The 17,857-nt window shown below is 36.7% G+C and overlaps 1 protein-coding gene across 3 annotated transcripts; it reads left to right on the forward strand.

Annotated features, from left to right (window-relative positions):
• Positions 1-4,940: 4,940 nt before the first annotated feature.
• Positions 4,941-17,222, forward strand: GPR85 (G protein-coupled receptor 85). 3 transcript variants are annotated; one of them, XM_017656627.3, is made up of 4 exons: positions 4,941-5,225; positions 5,652-6,259; positions 6,436-6,553; positions 7,651-17,222. In XM_017656627.3, the coding sequence occupies exon 4, from the start codon at positions 7,821-7,823 to the stop codon at positions 8,931-8,933; it is 1,113 nt and encodes a 370-aa protein (XP_017512116.1). In that variant the 5' UTR covers positions 4,941-5,225; positions 5,652-6,259; positions 6,436-6,553; positions 7,651-7,820; the 3' UTR covers positions 8,934-17,222. The 3 variants fall into 3 exon arrangements, with proteins under 3 accessions (XP_017512116.1, XP_073094677.1, XP_017512119.1); XM_073238576.1 differs by having other exon boundaries at positions 5,652-6,553; XM_017656630.3 differs by lacking the exon at positions 6,436-6,553.
• Positions 17,223-17,857: the final 635 nt, after the last annotated feature.

Consider the following 17,857-nt stretch of genomic DNA (forward strand, 5'->3'; position numbering starts at 1 on the left):
ATGATTCATCACCTTTTCCATCTGTCCTATAGATAATTATGAGTAATCCATAGGCAAAATCAGAGTTGAGAGTGTTACTCGTTTAAAATTTTCTTTTCATATTACTGAGCTTTTTACTTCTGTATTGATAAATAAGCTTTAATTTTGTTTTCAGGGTATACTACCCTTTTGGCTATTAACAGTATAATGATCATTTGTCCAAAACCAGATAAAAGCTGCAGATATTTTGTCATGTATTTGAGCACCAGGTTAGTAGCTAAAAGCCTAAAATATCTGCTCTTGGCTCACAATCTTCATGAGATACGTAAAATTATTAGAAAACGGTTTAAAATTACTGAGTAGTAAGGTAAATAAGAAGTCATGTAAATGTTAATGTCATAAGGCTAAGAAGCAAACAAATGCCCCTGAATCCCGAATAAATCCTTAGCCAAGAAAATTTTCTTCCCTTAATACAAATGATTATCCCAATGTTATTAAATTAAAGAAAACATTGAGTTCAGTTGGAGTCTGTGTCACTGTTTTTTTTCTCCTTTTTCTTTAATATCCTGTTCACAGTGCCTATCACAACACTCTTTATGTTGTTGGTTCCTAATCATCCATTCAACAAAAATGTGTGGCGTACCCTCTATGTACCAGGTTCTGTTGGGTACCAGGGAAGAACAGGGCAAAACAAGACAATGTCTGTACTCTCATAGAGTTCATATTCTAGTGGGGATTATGAGTTTGCTGAATGAATGAAATAATGTTGTCCCAAGAGTTATTCTTAAGTTCTTTTCAGTGTACAATAAGGCAGATAATATCACACTTTTATTTTAACCAAGTATTAACCAAATGAAAGTAGTAACTGTATTTAGGAGGTATGAAAATTTTGTTTTGTCTTTGTTTTAGGTATAATCAGGAAATCAGAATGTAAGACTGGACAGTTAATATATGAAGCTCTTAAATTAGAGTCTAAGGTGACATTCTTTACTTTCAGCCATGTTTTAATAATGCCCAGTTTTCAAAAGGCTTAACAGCACCAAAGCTTAAATAACCATAATCTACTCAGATTATCATATACTTAGTGCTCATAATAATGGCATTAAAACATTGTAAAATTGAGGTAACCTCTGAATAATCGAAGAAAAAAATGCCTTATACTTCCTGAGAATTATATTACCTTTTTATTCTGTGAATTTTAAATCCATGTAAAATATGTATGACTTTCCATTAATCTGATTATTAAATTAAACTTCTCATTTCTTAATTATTTTACCAATACTTGTTTTGCCTCCTCACCTCCTCTCAACACATACACACATACATGCATGTGCACACAAACACACCACACTCACACTCATGCCATACACACATGGGTCACTTCTCTTTGTTTCTTCATTGAGACTATGTCTAAAAAAGGGTACAGGGGAATGAGAATTTAGAATATTTTAGTAAACCAAGGGCTTTTGATCAAAGCTCTAAAGTTTTACCAAGCATTAGTAGGGAAATCTACACTTGTTCTCTTCATTCACAGGATCACATTTAAATAATATATAACAGAAGAACTGTTTTAAAGACTTGCAAAAGAAGAGATCATGATGTATTTACTTAGATAACTGTGACTTTGTTCTTAAGACATCAAGAGAATTCATTAAAACGTTTATCACCAAGACAGTGCTGTCATTCATAGAAAATAGTATCTTAGCCTGACCTTATAAACCTTTAAGCCTGTGGCCCTCACTTGCTAATCCCTTGCAGTCTGACTTGCTTTTCTGAAACTGTTCTCTCAAAGCTTGCTAATGATTTTCTCATCACTAGATCCAATGGTATCTTCTCATACCTCATCCTTTTAAATCTCCTAGATACAATTTACACTGATGACCACTTGAAATTCTCTTCTCCCTCAGAATCTGTGACACTGAAGGTGCTCCTTCTCCTTTCCGTTTGTTGTGTCTGTGGGTGGTCCTGCTTTTTAAACGCAAGTATTCCCTTAGTTTTTCAGTTTGCCCAGACAGAAATGAATGGGGACATTTGTTTATTTATTTAACCTCAACCTTCTTCCCTCTCAATAATCTCTCCCTTGGCAATGTCATCAAACAGTTGGCATTGGTTGACTGTCAACTCTGCCATCATCTATGGGTACTTCTTAGATTTGGGCTCTTCATTTCCAGTTGCATATAAGACATCAACATGTGAATTTTCCACTAGCATTCACATTCAATATGTCTAATATTAATTCATTATCCTCCTTGCCAAATCAACCCCCTCCTTTTTAACTTTTGCTACCCCTGGGTAATGCTGTCTCTGGCTTCCCAGTCATCCAAGTTTCAAAACTTAGAGTCAATTCTTACTCCTCAGTATCTTTTGTTTCCCTTATTTAATCACTTGATTTAAAAAATAGTTTCTACCTCCTCTTACCAAACAGGTCTATCCTTTTACTTCTGTTTATTCCACCCTTTTTACTTTGACCAGTTCAGGCTCCCCCTACATTGTACAACTAATTGCCTGTATACTGGTCCTATCTCTTGATTTTTTCACTTTTTACAAGATCTAGCACAGTGACTCCTACAGAATAGGACCTCAACAAACATTCAGTGAATTAAATAAAGGAACAAGTCTTCAAATTTTCAGAGAGAAGGAAATTGTCACCATAAAGTTCAAAGAAAATAAATTGCTAGTTTTTAAAAGTTTGAATCTTAAATTGAGACGGAAGATCTTAGAGATGCTAACTTAATGCATTAAAATTAAAAATGAATTATAGTAACACTCTGGAACCTGTTTAGTGACAGAGTAGAGAAAAAATCTGACAAATGAACATTTTAGCAATTTAGAAAGGAGTATACTATATTCTTAATCTTTGTAAAACTCATTAAAATTCTGAAGAAATCTCACTGTTTGAGTTGTTCACAATTACAGTGACTCCTGTCTCCTAAGCCAAAATTTTTAAAACCTGATGGTAGTTCTAGTGTATTCTATCACCATTCTTCTTCCCAAGGAGATGGACTTAAAAGAACTAGAAACTCTCAGTTACTTAGATGTCACTGAGAAAAGTGTCACAAACTAGGAGGTGAAACCATTATCAAAATATACATGTATAATCTCCCTTTCTGTTGGTCATTTATTCCAGGTTAGTGAATTTTTTAAAATTATCTATTAGAAAATGTTTTTATGCAAAAGTACCTGGTGGGAGCCTTTCTTACCAAGATAGCTTCCAGAACACATGTAAAAATCTCTCTTTATTATATAGTTTTAGGATTTGGTAAGAGTTGAGATACCAAAGATAAATGTTTTTAAAGTTTTAATGACAAGCTTTAAGCAGGAGAGATAGCACTTTAATGAATGATTTTTAAAAATTCTCTTAGAATGTTTTTCCTAGTCTATCATTCTCTGCATGTGCCAAGGATTGTTTACTTCCTGACACACATTTTCACATAAACAATGCATAGAAGAAAAATACTGCATTTGCCCACCATGAGACTGCCTCATTTGGCAAAAATCAGCCATGTCAGATTAATTTTGAGAAGAAGATAATTGATACTTAAAATAAAATTGTGTATATTTACTATAAGAACCAAATTAAGCAAATTACATCAGTCCTCCTAATCCACTGATCAATATAGTCAATGTAATATGCCAAGAACTTGAAAAACCTCTAGAATCCTTCAGAGCAGAGTGTACAGTATTTTGTTGTTTGCTTTGTCACGTTACTCCTAACCTGACCACCAATTTTTCTAGGTTTAGTGATAGAAGAAATCTAAGAGAAATTAGATAAGATCAAGTAAGGGTATGATCTGAACAATTTGAAGCACAAACTTTACATTTGAGAACTTGCAGATGATGTGAAATTTTTGTCAGCTATTAAATAAAATTTTTAATCCCTGTTGAAAAAGGAAGATGATGGATGATGTAGACTTCTATGTTTTCTCCACTAGAGTTAATGAACTAAAAGGAAAATATCTCATTAACTTTTTGAACCCTGTTGTGAGGTAAGAAAATGACAATCTCATCTAACAGCTGGAAAAACTGAAGAACAGTGGATGTTCTTCAATTTTTCAAGGGTAGTAGCTCTAATAGATCCTGAGATGTGAATATGAAAGAATATTGCATCCACTCATATTTTCCTCCCTTACTTTAAAAGAATCAATACCTGCTTCTTAAAGTATAAGGATAGTAAAGCCCTTGGATCTTGGCCCTATACCTTTTGGCAGAGCAAATTATTGTCTCATGGCCTGGCAGTGCAGTTACCTTTTAATTTACTTTTAAATAGCTTTTCCCTAATCCATACAACCTAAGATCTGGCCACTCATGAATCTCCAGCAAACTTATTTAAGTCTCTTATTCTATAGATTTTTTTAACTGTAAGAATTCAGGAAATAACTCTTAGTAAAATACTTTGAGACACTAATTGGTAAGTAAAAAAAAAAGAACAAATTGAATTGATTTGTAGTGCCACAAAAATGAATTTGACATTTCACTTAGAAGTTGCAAACTATCATATAATGCTGAGGTTTTCTGAATTTACTTGCTTTGCAAAAAAATAGAATGTTTCACTTAAATGGAAATGCCCTCAAGTTAGTTCCAGTATTCCCATAGGACTGATTTTTCTATGTTAAGGGAATGCAAAAGTCAGGTGCTTTATATATATATTTCTTTTTCTTTTTCTTTTTACAAATCATATATAATTTTTAAAGGGCTTAAGACATCCCAAAACAAATAAGGAAAATGTAACATCGTTTCAATATCACCAACAGAAGGCTTTGGGTAATGACTGTGACATCATGACAGTGAAGTATTCATTTTTAAGCTTTAAACAGAGAAAGCTTTACCTCGGTATGTCCAATAGAAATACAATATGTAAATTAACCCATATTATCTGTATGCTGATTGGCTTGAGTTTCCCCGAATGTCACAATCTCACCACCCAGCAATGAGGTATTTTACTGCTGTCTGGAGATCAAATTATTACTGTAGAGAAGATCATTATTTTTTTCTGTTTCATTAACAGATTATTATAAAGCAATAAGAATGCAGGAGGAGAAGCAGACGTTTTACATTGGCAATTAATGAAAGCATGTCTGCTCGTGTTTTGGAGGTGGGGAGGTGTTGTTTAAAATCTTACACCACTCCTAACACAAAACTCTTTCGGAATGGTAAAAAAAGGAAATGTATGGTTCCAGAGGCATCCCTAAGCACCCCGGGTCAGGCTATGTGGTGTCTTGTGATATCATCGGACCTTTTGGATGGGTGTAAGTTTTATGAATTCGTTATATTCCTAGTATTTTTTCTTCTGTAATAACAAAGGGGGGAAAAGGGAACTCATTCACACTACTGCTTAGACATTACCAGGCTATTGGTCAGCTGTACTTTCAAGAAGGAAAAAGGCTGTTGCTCGATGGGGTGAAATGGGAGGAATAGTCATTTAAAAATTTTTACGCCTGATTGTGTTGTCATATTCATTAAGGTAGCATGGCTGTAAATCGTTTTGCAGTTGTCCTCTGAACTTAGCTTCTCTATACTTACCGCATATTTGCGTGCATTCGAGGACGACTAACAAAGACAGGGCTGCCCTAACCTGCTTTCCATTCTTTCCCATTGACAAGATATTTCTTGACTGCTCTTTTAAAATACATATTTATTTCCTTCTTTTTTTTTTTTTTTTTTTCCTTTCCCAGCAAACCTGCAAATGCAAAGGTCAGCTGGGGAAATCATTAAAGAAATCTAAAAGAAGCTTCCAATGCTTTGGACCGCCCTAAAAGAAAGGAAGAGAATGTTCGGGGAAGACGAGGGTTCCGGACAGCTGAGGAGGGGGAGGGCGTCCCTGGAGCTGTGCCTTCTCCACGCGAAGCCCTAAGGGCAGAGAGAATGGGTTCGAGGTCCTGAACGACCCTTTCCAAGCCCCCACTTCAGATGCGGGGAGGGAAAAGTTCGGACGCAGCCACAAAGGGACAAACGCCTAATTTTGGCCGTTCAACAGGACAGGATATTCAATAAACCCAGCCGGCTCTGGAAGCGGGTCAGGGATCCTGCCGGCTGCACAGAGGCTGAAGGAGCCCCTGCCGCCGCCCTAGCCGCCGCCGCCGCCGCGGCCCCTGCGTTACTGGGGGAGACGGTGCCGCTGCGACAGGGGAGGACGCGGCTGGAGCTCAAGGAGGCTTCAGCGCGCAGGCGCCGCCGAGCCCTGCCTGGATGCTCAGTCAAGGCACTAAGGCAAAAAAAAAAAAAAATCAGCAATTTATAGAAAGAAGAAGCTATAGTCTGTCGGGATATCCAACACCAACAGGTAGGAGGATATACTCTCGGTTAAGTTTGGGGGGAGGGGGACGCACAGTGTTGATGAAACTGCAGGTTCACCGGGAAAGAGCCCTCCCTGAGGTTTTTGTTTTTTGTTTTGGGGGATTTTTTTTTTTTTTACAATAAACTGCATAATGGAAGTACATTCAGACAATGCATCTTCAGTAGGCCTTATTGAGAGCCCCCTTTCTGGAAAGCGTTGCAAGACTGAGGAATATCAGACTGCGAATCACCGGGAACAGTTTCCTTGCAGCACAGAAGCAATCTCTCTCCCCATCTTCGCGTATGTAATGCATGTCTCTCTCCTCCTCCCCCTCCTCCACCCCACATTATAAATCCAAGGGTGGCGGATTTCAGGTTTGGTAATGTTGCATGATGCGATCGGTATTTACCCGGGGATTTACCGGTGGGGAAATTAAAATCATTGAACGCAGTTTTGCCTGGGCTTCCATCAGCATATTCCGGGCAAGTGAGAAGTGGTTAAGGAAACATGCTTCGTGGGAATAACAGAGGAAGCTGATTTCCCTGGTGTGGCTCCCAGGCAGCTAAGAGACAATGTACATTTTGTTTTAAAATGAAGCCACATGTGATTTGCAAGGAAGGTTAGCAGTGTAAATGGGAAAGGTTTAGTTTCCCAAGAAATACAGGTTCATGTTAAATTCATTTGAATCCAGGAAGCCAAGGTTTACAAATTGAAGTGCATTATTCCACTGGGTGTGCTTCCCTGGCCAGTATTTAAATTAACCATTTTTAATAATCATGTGGGCTTAAAAGAGAAAAGATTTGCCAAAAATTGGGGGATGGGGGTGGGAAGGGAAAGACAAAAGATTAAATCACATCAAATCCTGGGAAAAGTTTCTATTGATTTCAAAATTTAATGTTGAAATTATGCTTTATGAATCAACAAATACTCTTCTTATAATATGCAGTATAGAGTGGTACTTGAGTTAAAAGACATTATTTTGCAAGGGTTCTTTGGAGCCATTACCAGCAGAGAAGCTGCCTGTAAAACACTGACAGATACTAACAGACCTCAAATAAATGTAGATAGTTTCCTGTCTGTCTCCTATTAGCAATCTTGTAGATTCCTTTGCAACACTAGTGATTAATTCCTGGACTGTGGAACATTTTATTCCTTCTGTCCTAAAGGTGCCCAATCAAATGTATGTTTTCCAAGATAGAGACATTTTAAAACACATCTAGCTCAGAAAACTCAACAAATTCTCTGAAGTTTCAAGCAAAAATATTTATGAAAGCAAGTAATATTATTCCAAATTAAAACTTTATTTGCTTACCCATAAATGAACAGCTTTGTGGGAGCCCTACCTTACATCATTGCTTGTTAACTTAAGAACTGATAGCTCACTTCTTTTTTTTCAGATTTTCTGATGGCAAATCAAATGGAAGAAAAGAGGAAGCATGACTGCAGATCGGATCAGTTCTCTTTGTGGATTACATTTTCAGTAAAATGTATGGATCTATCTTTTCCTTGTTCTTATATCTAGATCATGAGACTTGACTGACGCTGTATCTTTATCCTCCATCCATCTATGGCGAACTATAGCCATGCAGCTGACAACATTTTGCAAAATCTCTCTCCTCTGACAGCCTTTCTAAAACTGACTTCCTTGGGTTTCATAATAGGAGTCAGTGTGGTAGGCAACCTTCTGATCTCCATTTTGCTAGTGAAAGATAAAACCTTGCATAGAGCACCTTACTACTTCCTGTTGGATCTTTGCTGTTCAGATATCCTCAGATCTGCAATTTGTTTCCCATTTGTATTCAACTCTGTCAAAAATGGCTCTACCTGGACTTATGGGACTCTGACTTGCAAAGTGATTGCCTTTCTGGGGGTTTTGTCCTGTTTCCACACTGCTTTCATGCTCTTCTGCATCAGTGTCACCAGATACTTAGCTATCGCCCATCATCGCTTCTATACAAAAAGGCTGACATTTTGGACGTGTCTGGCTGTGATCTGCATGGTATGGACTCTGTCTGTGGCCATGGCATTTCCCCCAGTTTTAGATGTGGGCACTTACTCGTTCATTAGGGAGGAAGATCAATGTACCTTCCAACACCGCTCCTTCAGGGCTAATGATTCCTTAGGATTTATGCTGCTCCTTGCTCTCATCCTCCTAGCCACACAGCTTGTCTACCTCAAGCTGATATTTTTTGTCCATGACCGAAGGAAAATGAAGCCAGTCCAGTTTGTAGCAGCAGTCAGCCAGAACTGGACTTTTCACGGCCCTGGAGCCAGTGGCCAGGCAGCTGCCAACTGGCTAGCAGGATTTGGAAGGGGTCCCACACCACCCACCCTGCTGGGCATCAGGCAAAATGCAAACACCACGGGCAGAAGACGGCTCTTGGTCTTAGATGAGTTCAAAATGGAGAAAAGAATCAGCAGAATGTTCTATATAATGACTTTTCTCTTCCTAACCTTGTGGGGCCCCTACCTGGTGGCCTGTTATTGGAGAGTTTTTGCAAGAGGGCCTGTAGTACCAGGGGGATTTCTAACAGCCGCTGTCTGGATGAGTTTTGCCCAAGCAGGAATCAATCCTTTTGTCTGCATTTTCTCCAACAGGGAGCTGAGGCGCTGTTTCAGCACAACCCTTCTTTACTGCAGAAAATCCAGGTTACCAAGGGAACCTTACTGTGTTATATGAAGGAGCATCTGTAAATCTTTAGCCTTGTGAACACTAACCTTCTCTGCTAAGCATTTGTGGCCTGTAGCCATATCTTGAGAAGAAAATCAAGAATGGGATCAGCAGTTATAAGGATTTGGGCAACATTCTGCAGTCCTTGCAATAGTTCACCTATAATCCTATTTTAAATCTCAGAGTGATCCTGCTGACTGCCGGCGAAGGTTTGTAATTAAGAAAGGACTGAACCACTGCCCTAAGTTTCTTTATGTGGTTGAAAACTAGATAATGAAAGTAGCAGGTGCTAAGTATCAGTGCTAAATGCTGTGTATATCACTACTTACAAAAAATCAAAAACAATTAGCATTGGACATCTTAATAAATTGACATGAGGTAAATGTGTTGATAAAAGCTAATTTTAGAAGTTCAAAGACTTTAAAACATTTCATACTATTATTGTTTTGCAAAGACTAAAAATTTGGGAACTTAAAGTACTGTAATCCACTAAAGATATGCCATGATTTACTGGATTACCACACTTTAAAAATACCGCCTTGTAAGTTTTGGGGAGCATTCCAAAGCAGTATATTGGTTCCAATTAGAGTTCACTTTTTTTTTGTATTAATACATTACTATTTCTAAATACCACTTTCCTTACCTAGTAGTGAAACTGCTAGCATTGAACTGTATCATGTGGGTTTTGTTGATTTGGTATAAAGTTTTTCCAATTCATTTGTATTTTACAAATGCTAGATATTGGTCTAGGAGGCAACATTAATGGTACCAACTGAGCAATTACAATAATGCAGAATAAACACATGTTGCCTTAAAGGCTTATCTAGTATCCTTTCATCTTATTTAGCACTGGAGCAAATAGTCAAGGGAAATTGAATCAGTAACTGGTCATGGTCACGCATCTGGAAGTGCATGGACGATCATTTAATACTCTTTTTCCATTTTCTTCACATGGTTTGAAAATTAAGGCGCACATCACTGGGATAATGACATTTTCTTCTGAGGTGTGCTACCCATTCTAGAGTGTTCTAAGAAGCAGGCAGTTGATGTATGTTTATATTTTAAGTCAGCTGTCAAGGGGAGACCACAGCCTTAGTATGACATCCTGCACAATTTGTGAAGCATTTATTCTACTGAAGGCACAGTCTTGTTTATACTTTCTGCACATTCAGTGTATTGGTCGTTTAAATTATTTCAGTTTTAACTTGTGAAAGCTTATAATATGATTTCTGGTATTTTAGAAATACACTAGCGTCTGTGAGTCTCATTCTTTAAGATATAGATCTGTGAATTTCAATATAAAGTTGCATTTGCCAAAATTTACCTGTGTAGCCTGTTACTTTTCTTGGAATAAATTTTACATTTTTGGCACTTCATTTTTTTTTTCTTTTTGCCCTAGGAGGCAAGCACAAACTAGGAAGACTAGATTTATTATGGTTTTGTTTCTTGATTTTTGTAGCTACTGTATTCTGGAACTGGAAATGCATGAATGATAGGGAGCATACAGCTGATAAACTGACAAATAATATTATCTGAGAAAGCATTATTTGGTAGCTTATCATTATTATCCTTCTATTTATTCTTACAAGCCAGTAATATTTAGAGGTGTATACCTGCTTAGTTGCTTGGTTTAGAATTTTAATATAAATACCACATTTTAATTTGGAGATTGGCAGAAATTTTGGGTTCTAAATATATAACTTGTAAGAAGGATAGTTTACAATAACGTTATGATAAAACCAGAAAAACTGTTATTGGTTTTGTTTGTTTTCCATTGTTTTTGCTTTTGGTTTTTTTTGGGTTTTATTTTGTAATTAAAAAACAAGACTAGGTCTAATCAAACAGAATTCTTCATTGCTACAGTACTTCTGTAAAGTAAATATCAATATCAATATAAATAAGAAAAAATAAATCAGTGAAATATCTCCATGATTTATGCAACCATTCAGTTTTGCTCATATAAGAATAGCTTAAGCTGTGATTTAGTGAGCACCCTGTTTGACCTCATTTTTACTTTATACCAAAGTTGATTTGATCTGAGACAAAGTTTAATATACAATGTTGAACTGAATCTAGCAATAAAGGCCCTTTGTTGGCACTAAAATCATTATCCAAAATACAATAAAGGAAATGTTATCAAAAAGTACTCAGATAACATTATGTTTCTAACTCAAAAATTTTACAGTAGAGACATAATTATGATGATTATATTTATAAAGAATTTTGCTTAGATGCTCAAAGATTACCAGCAATCAGTAGAAAATTCAGCAATGATCTTGAGGCCAGAGAAGCCAGGTTTTATCACTAACCTCCATTACATAGACAAGAAAACTGAAGCATGGATTAAGGGCAGGGTATTGAGGAGTCAAGAGCAATGGCCAAGTGAGATTGCCTGACTCTACCTAGCTAGTTGGAATAACAGATCCAGCAGCTTTAGTAAGTGATCAGCCCCAGTGATTATTTTTTTGCTGAACTGTAGTGACTTTGACTTAAGCCTACTTTGACTAACTTGGCATTTCAGGTCAAGGAACAAGAAGAAGTGGGTGAGATACATCCTCAGTTAATCAATGCATTTATAAATCAATGAGTAATGGTAGCAATTATATAATAAGTGGGCCTCAGTGTCTTGATGACCAAATCACATTTTCTATTTTGGCACCCATTCCAATATTCAATATTTAAAAACAGAAAGCTGGTAACTAATCAACTTATAAATGTTACTAATCTTCAACCCATAAAAATACATTCTTACAGGGGAGTCCAACTTCCCTATGAGAAAGACCCATTATCAATAGTACTGTGTCCCTCTTGGACTAGTTACATCTGATTTGAACAGTCTTTAAACTGTTTTCCTTAATGGTGGTGATGTGTTTGCATGGATGTGTCTATGCTATCTCATCTGGTTCCTTTGGTCCCGATGGGTTTATCTGTGAGATGGTTGGCTGAAGTTAGGCATTTGGTCTGTGACAGTGGAATCCTATGCAGTTATTAACTGAGGCAGGCAGTGAGTAACTTACCCAGTGTCCACAGTGACCCCATTTAAATAACACAAAATTAACCATGGGGACAAATTAAAAGTTATTTGTAGCACAATGTATTGACTGAATTACCTTCTTTGAATGTAAGCTGGTTGGATTTCAACACCAGCATTTTTCATAGAAGTTAATTGATTTTCCATTGTTAAATTGATAAGGCCACTAACCTATTTGCCTCTACTTGCATGAATGCTACTGGAATTATTCATTTATTCATTCACTCAACAAATATGTGTCAGGCACTGGGTTTGGTGCTGGGAGCATAGTGGAAAACAAGACAGAACAGTCTCTCATGCAGATTTCTTAGTCTCTTGGGAAAGACAAACAACTAAATATGTAGTATTAACTAGTTACAAGTATTACAATAGTAAATATTTCTAAGATGGATTTGATATTAATGGCCATAAATAGACTGTTCTCCATTTTCCCTTCAGTGCCTTATCTCCTATCTTTGCTCAATATTCCTTGGGATCTTTTATATATCATATTCCTTCAGTTCAGAGGGAACCTCCATTCTGCTCACACTTCATTTGGATGAATCACCATGTTGTATTTTAGAATCCTGAGCTCCCATGTTGTTAATGCTATGTACAAAATAACAGTGGAGCCTGAATGTTAAAAGATCTCCTGCTTTATGTTGTGACTGTCCACTTCCACATGAGAGATATTTCAGTTCCTCCGGGAGACATGGAGATGTCTTCTCCTCCATACTCATATCTTCCTGCAAGTTAACATGAGAATACCTGGGCCAAGTGTAATCAAAAGAAGGCACTAAGATGCCAGCTCCTGTGGTGCTCAAGCAAAGATGGGAATAGCCTGTGAAACAGTGGTGTACACATCTTTATTATTAAAGCAGGCTATTCCTTCAACATTTTTATTACCCCTTATTGGAGATACAGCAAAACTCCCTAATCCCGATCAGCTGAAAAGTTTGGTTAGCCTCCTAAGTTTACTTTTATTGCAAATACAATGAAATGTATTTACAATTATAGAGACACATTTCTTTTCAGCTAAGCCATGCAATAGTGAATTGTGTTGCAATGGTGATAATTGTAAGACAGTTGTAAATAGAACCAAAACTCTTAATTTCTGTGTGTTCACCATTAGATAAACTTACCTTGCTTCATTCTTTATTTTACTCCATGTGTAGCATAGACTGCATTGTTATTGAAACAAACAAAAAAGACAGCTTACATTAATTTCATATTAGAAAGAAAAGGAAGAAGATAAGATGGTAAATGGTAATGTTTCAAATACTGGCTAAACATGTTAATTAAGGTAGATGGTCATCAAAATTGTGGGTTATTTATGATTTTGAAATCTTGTGAGTTTGTTTTCCTGTGCAAAAATACATCACTTTCATGTTTGTTAATATTCTCTTATAAATGTTTTAAACGGAAATTGCAGGGTCTTTAAGGTAATTGTTTATTGCTGACATTTTTTATTGTTGTTTTCAACTCTGGGCATGCTAGTTTTCTGTGACTGTCTCAAGTCCCTCAGAAACCTTTTTTTACACCATATTAAAATGATAGAATTGCTCAATTCTGAGGCACAAGTTCATAATTTGTCTATATCATACTTAAAGTGAAGAAATCATTTGTAAATGCGTTATTTTTTTGCCATTAGTCAAAACAGTCAAATATGTTAGAGATGCTGAACACTGGAGCAGTGGAGGGAAGTTTTTTTTGCTCTTTTTTGCTTTATACTGCAGTGTAACAGACTCCAAAAAATATATTAAAGCCAAGAGGCTTTAACTTTATAAAAAGATTATATAATGACTTGGCTTTTAAAATGGAGATAAAATCTTTTATATCATCTTCTTTTGCCAAAGGGATGATATCCATTAGCTGCTCAAACCCTTTGTATTAAAAAGCTTTTAAAGATGGTTTTCCTCCTACCAGATCAGGCAGTTAATAGAAGGGCTAGAGCCCTGAAAGGCCTGGAAGGAAAGCAAAGAGTATGTGTTTCCCTCTGAGTGATTGTAGAGAAAGGCCTCAAAGAAACCACAGGTAGTTTGGGGTTTGGAATTATCCCTTCCTGGCATTCACAGCCCACCCCTAGCTCCTTCTGGTGCCGCAGGACAATATCATCCTCAGAAAGACACAGGTTTCAAGCTTGGCTTGGAAGAAGAAAACAGTGCCTTTTTTTCTCTGTGTGTTTGGAAACTAATTCTTGACACAAATATTAAAATGACATGGCAAGTCCTGTTTTATGAGGTTTTGAATAGACAATAAAATAACATATAACTTATATGGATATTCAAGATGGAGTGAGGAAGTTAGGTCCTTTATTATGGATGAAAGTTATAATATTAAAAAGCTTTAAGCTGTATTGATAATCAAGCCTCAACAAGCTGAAGTTAATTTGTTGTTTCTTTTCATAGCTTTAAGAAAGCAAAAATATGACTAGATGAAGGAGGAGTTTGTTATTTTCTCCTCCATCAAAAAAAAATGTTGAATCGAAAGCATTCATCTTCTCTAGGGAAAACAAGGTGTTTTGATCCTTTTTAGTAAGTATTTTTACTCAGACATAATGAAATTCAACAGTCATTTACTATGTGCCTACTGTATGTGTGATCTTGGGCAAGTTATTTAACCTTTCTATGCCTCAGCAATAAAATTGAGATAATAGTACATACACCCTATAGTTTTTGAGAGATTTCACTGAGTGCATCCTTGTGAAGCCTTCCAAAGAGAGTCTGACCTCTTAAATCAATTTTACTTTTTACTGGCTCTCTCATAGTTCACCAACTAGCAGTAGAGATACAAACAAATTATGAGACAATGTGATAAGTGCTGTAAGGGAGACATGTGAGATAAGTGTTAAAGAAACACAGACAAGCAATTAACTCTGTGAAGATGGCAGAAGGAAGGTAAGATAGAAAAAATGGCAACTGAACTCAGTCTTGAAGGATAATTTTAATTTCATCTGCTTGACAAAGTTAGGAAATCCATTCCAGACAGAGGAAATAATAAAATGAGCAAAAGACAGAGAGATTTGAAGGCTCATGATGTGTTCAAATCAGAGAAGTCTAATGTGGTATGGTGGGGCCTGGGAGGGGAGGGCCAACATGGCACAGAGATTAAAAAGCACAAGACTTGAAAGTTTAAGTCCTTGTTCTGTCTCTTACCAGGTTTATGATCTGAACAAGTTAATTAGCTTTTGAGTCTCAGTTTGTTTATCTATAAATGAGTGAGTAATAGCAATCACTACTTTTAAAGATTTGCTTGAAGATTAAATGACCCCAAAATAATAACTAAGTACTTAGTATGTGCCAAAGACTATTCTGGACACTTTTCATATATGAATTTATTTGGTTATCACAATAAGTAGTTGCTATTATTAAGCATATTTTACAAGCAAAGAAACTGAAGCATAGAGAAGCACCTGTACTAGAAGCAAGTGAAACATGGATGTGAGCCCTGAGCGCAGTACCCAGCCCAGAGCCAACAGTCAATAACGTCGGCTATTGTTACTGCTGCTGATTTTAACAAAGTAACTAAAGAAGGTTAGAGACTAATGGGTGTGAAGTGGCCGAGCAGACACAGAGCCCAGCCTGCAGACCTAAGCTCCACCTTGCTCTTCTCCCACTGAGAATCTAAAGGAAGCAAAGAATAGCAGTGAGTTGACTAATATGCCTCTCCCTTTTCACGTGGGATCATGTTACCACAGAAAGAGGAGAATCCATCTGATCTTCACATGATTTTTTAGAAGGGCAATAGTCAAATTTTACAAGTGGGCTCTACTCGTACCACATGGAGGATTTTACCTAGATCTGGCTCATATTCTTCCATGCTGACTCAGGGTTATCACACCCCATGAAAAATGGAGATTTTACATGATGGTTACCACAGGCTGGGCAACATCCTTTTGGAGTCTCTTGTTAAGTCTCCCCTTCAAAGGCCCACCTTTCAGTGTCACCATTCCCAGTCATGTCCCAGCTGTTTACACGTACTTGCCTACACTGAAATCTCTCCAGAGCCTTCTATAACACTAGTAGTCAAAGCTATACATAGTAAAAGGATGATTAATGAAGAATATAATAGTAGAATTACCTCATGAGTCCTGTTTGCTTGGTATTCTTATATCCACATGGTCCTTACACTTCTAACTATTGACTCATAATCGGTTGTTTATGTACCTGGTTATCCTTCACTGAATTTTGTAAAGCTGATGTTCTGCCCATTTGAACCTCCCTGCATTCATCCCAATTGAGCTTTATTCTTTTTATTTGACCTCTTACTTTACCAGTAATTGTACCAAGGTGATTCACCTTCTAAAGAGGTAGATAGCTCTAAAAAGGTAGATGGCTGCCACCATCCATCCGCACCAATTTGGCGATGTTTGTGATCTTAGTAAATATAGTTTCTATTTAATTAGCCTGTGCAGCATGGAAAAGGGTGCCAGCCTGGCTGTCAGGAGCTGAGCTGCTGACCAGCTGCAGGCCCTGGTCAATTCACCTGACCTCTTAGTTCCCTCAGTGAAGGGGTTGATCTCTTAAAGTCCCCCAGCTTGGAAAAATCTAGTTTGTCCATCTGGATCACTGATGACCTCAGGACATTAATGACATGGTTATTTCTAACAAGCATAGCTTGCCATTGTTGACACTGGTCTGCTGAAATCCACTTCCTTTGTACACTATTTCAACTAACTAGGTTCCTACCTAAGCAGTTATAGGCCCAAGCTGATTCCAGCTTTTTGATATCAGCACTAGAGAATATCTATAGCATATTCAAATACTTTCACTGGACTTCTGGTTTATTCATGTGCTAACTCTAATAGTAGCACTTTTAATTTTAATCAGGCAGACTTTATGCTCTCCTTCCATTTCAAATCACCAAATTATGGATATTTGTGCCCTGTTATTCCTTTTTATGTTCTATTTTCAATTATAAATCATGGATTTCTTCTAGAGGGCACCAAATTTGTTTCAAGTTCATATTTCAAATATGTAGAAACATAAAATTAGGGAAAATATCTTAGTACCTCCATGGTTTGGAATTACAGAATGATCTGTCTCTGAACAGACGGATAGGCACTTAATAAGCACATACTGTGTACAAGGAGTTGTAATGGGTGTTTAATAAATCTTTTAATTGAATTTGGTATTGGCTGAAGTTTTGGTGTTAAAATCTTGTAAAATGAACACAAATTTAGTTTTCTTTTTGTAGTTTTTGCTGCACCTCACATGCATGAAGAAAGTGGCTTTCAAATTCAACCTAGTATAAAAGTGTTTTCCTATTATTTTAAATCACACTCTAGGGTTAGATGTAAATGTCCATAATTAATGGTACATCTTTTATTTACAATTTCTGATTTATAGTAATAAGACTAATTATCATAAAATATTCTTTTTTATATATTTGGAGTCTGGTAGCTTGTTAGCTTTTAAGAGCATGAACTAGAAAAGATATTATTCTTACGATAGTAACTTTTTAGGTACTAATAAAGAACTTGGCTGGTAGCATGGGAAAATATTCATGCATCCTAGAATTCATAATTCAAGGAAGCAAATGTTCCCATTTTTACATGATCCTCATGCACCCACAGTACACTGGGAATTCTGTTCAATTATTGCATCAGTGCTTTTAGATTTGATACCACTCAGTTCCCTGATGCAGAAAGAACCTGTGTTCTGCTCTGTGGTGCTATTGTTTGTTATGCTTGGAAGGTCTTGAGCATTTTCTAGAGCAGAGCTCCAGTGCTTTGTACTTCCACCATGGGCATGAAAACTGTCATTTTCAGAAAGAAAAAATGAGAGAGAAAGACATTTTCTACTGTATTGAGTTTGGCTGAAAAATATTTGCTCTCATAATTTTAAGACCAACTTAAATTGTATGTACATGATAAAACATCTCATAATATTCAACAAAGCACCATTCTACTTTTAAGCAACTA

The sequence above is a fragment of the Manis javanica genome, chromosome 6, assembly GCF_040802235.1.
Source record: "Manis javanica isolate MJ-LG chromosome 6, MJ_LKY, whole genome shotgun sequence".
In the NCBI taxonomy this organism is placed as follows: domain Eukaryota; kingdom Metazoa; phylum Chordata; class Mammalia; order Pholidota; family Manidae; genus Manis; species Manis javanica.

Excerpts from the sequence above, each read along its gene's own strand:
- GPR85 (XM_073238576.1), top strand. The coding sequence starts at position 7,821 with ATGGCGAACTATAGCCATGCAGCTGACAACATTTTGCAAAATCTCTCT.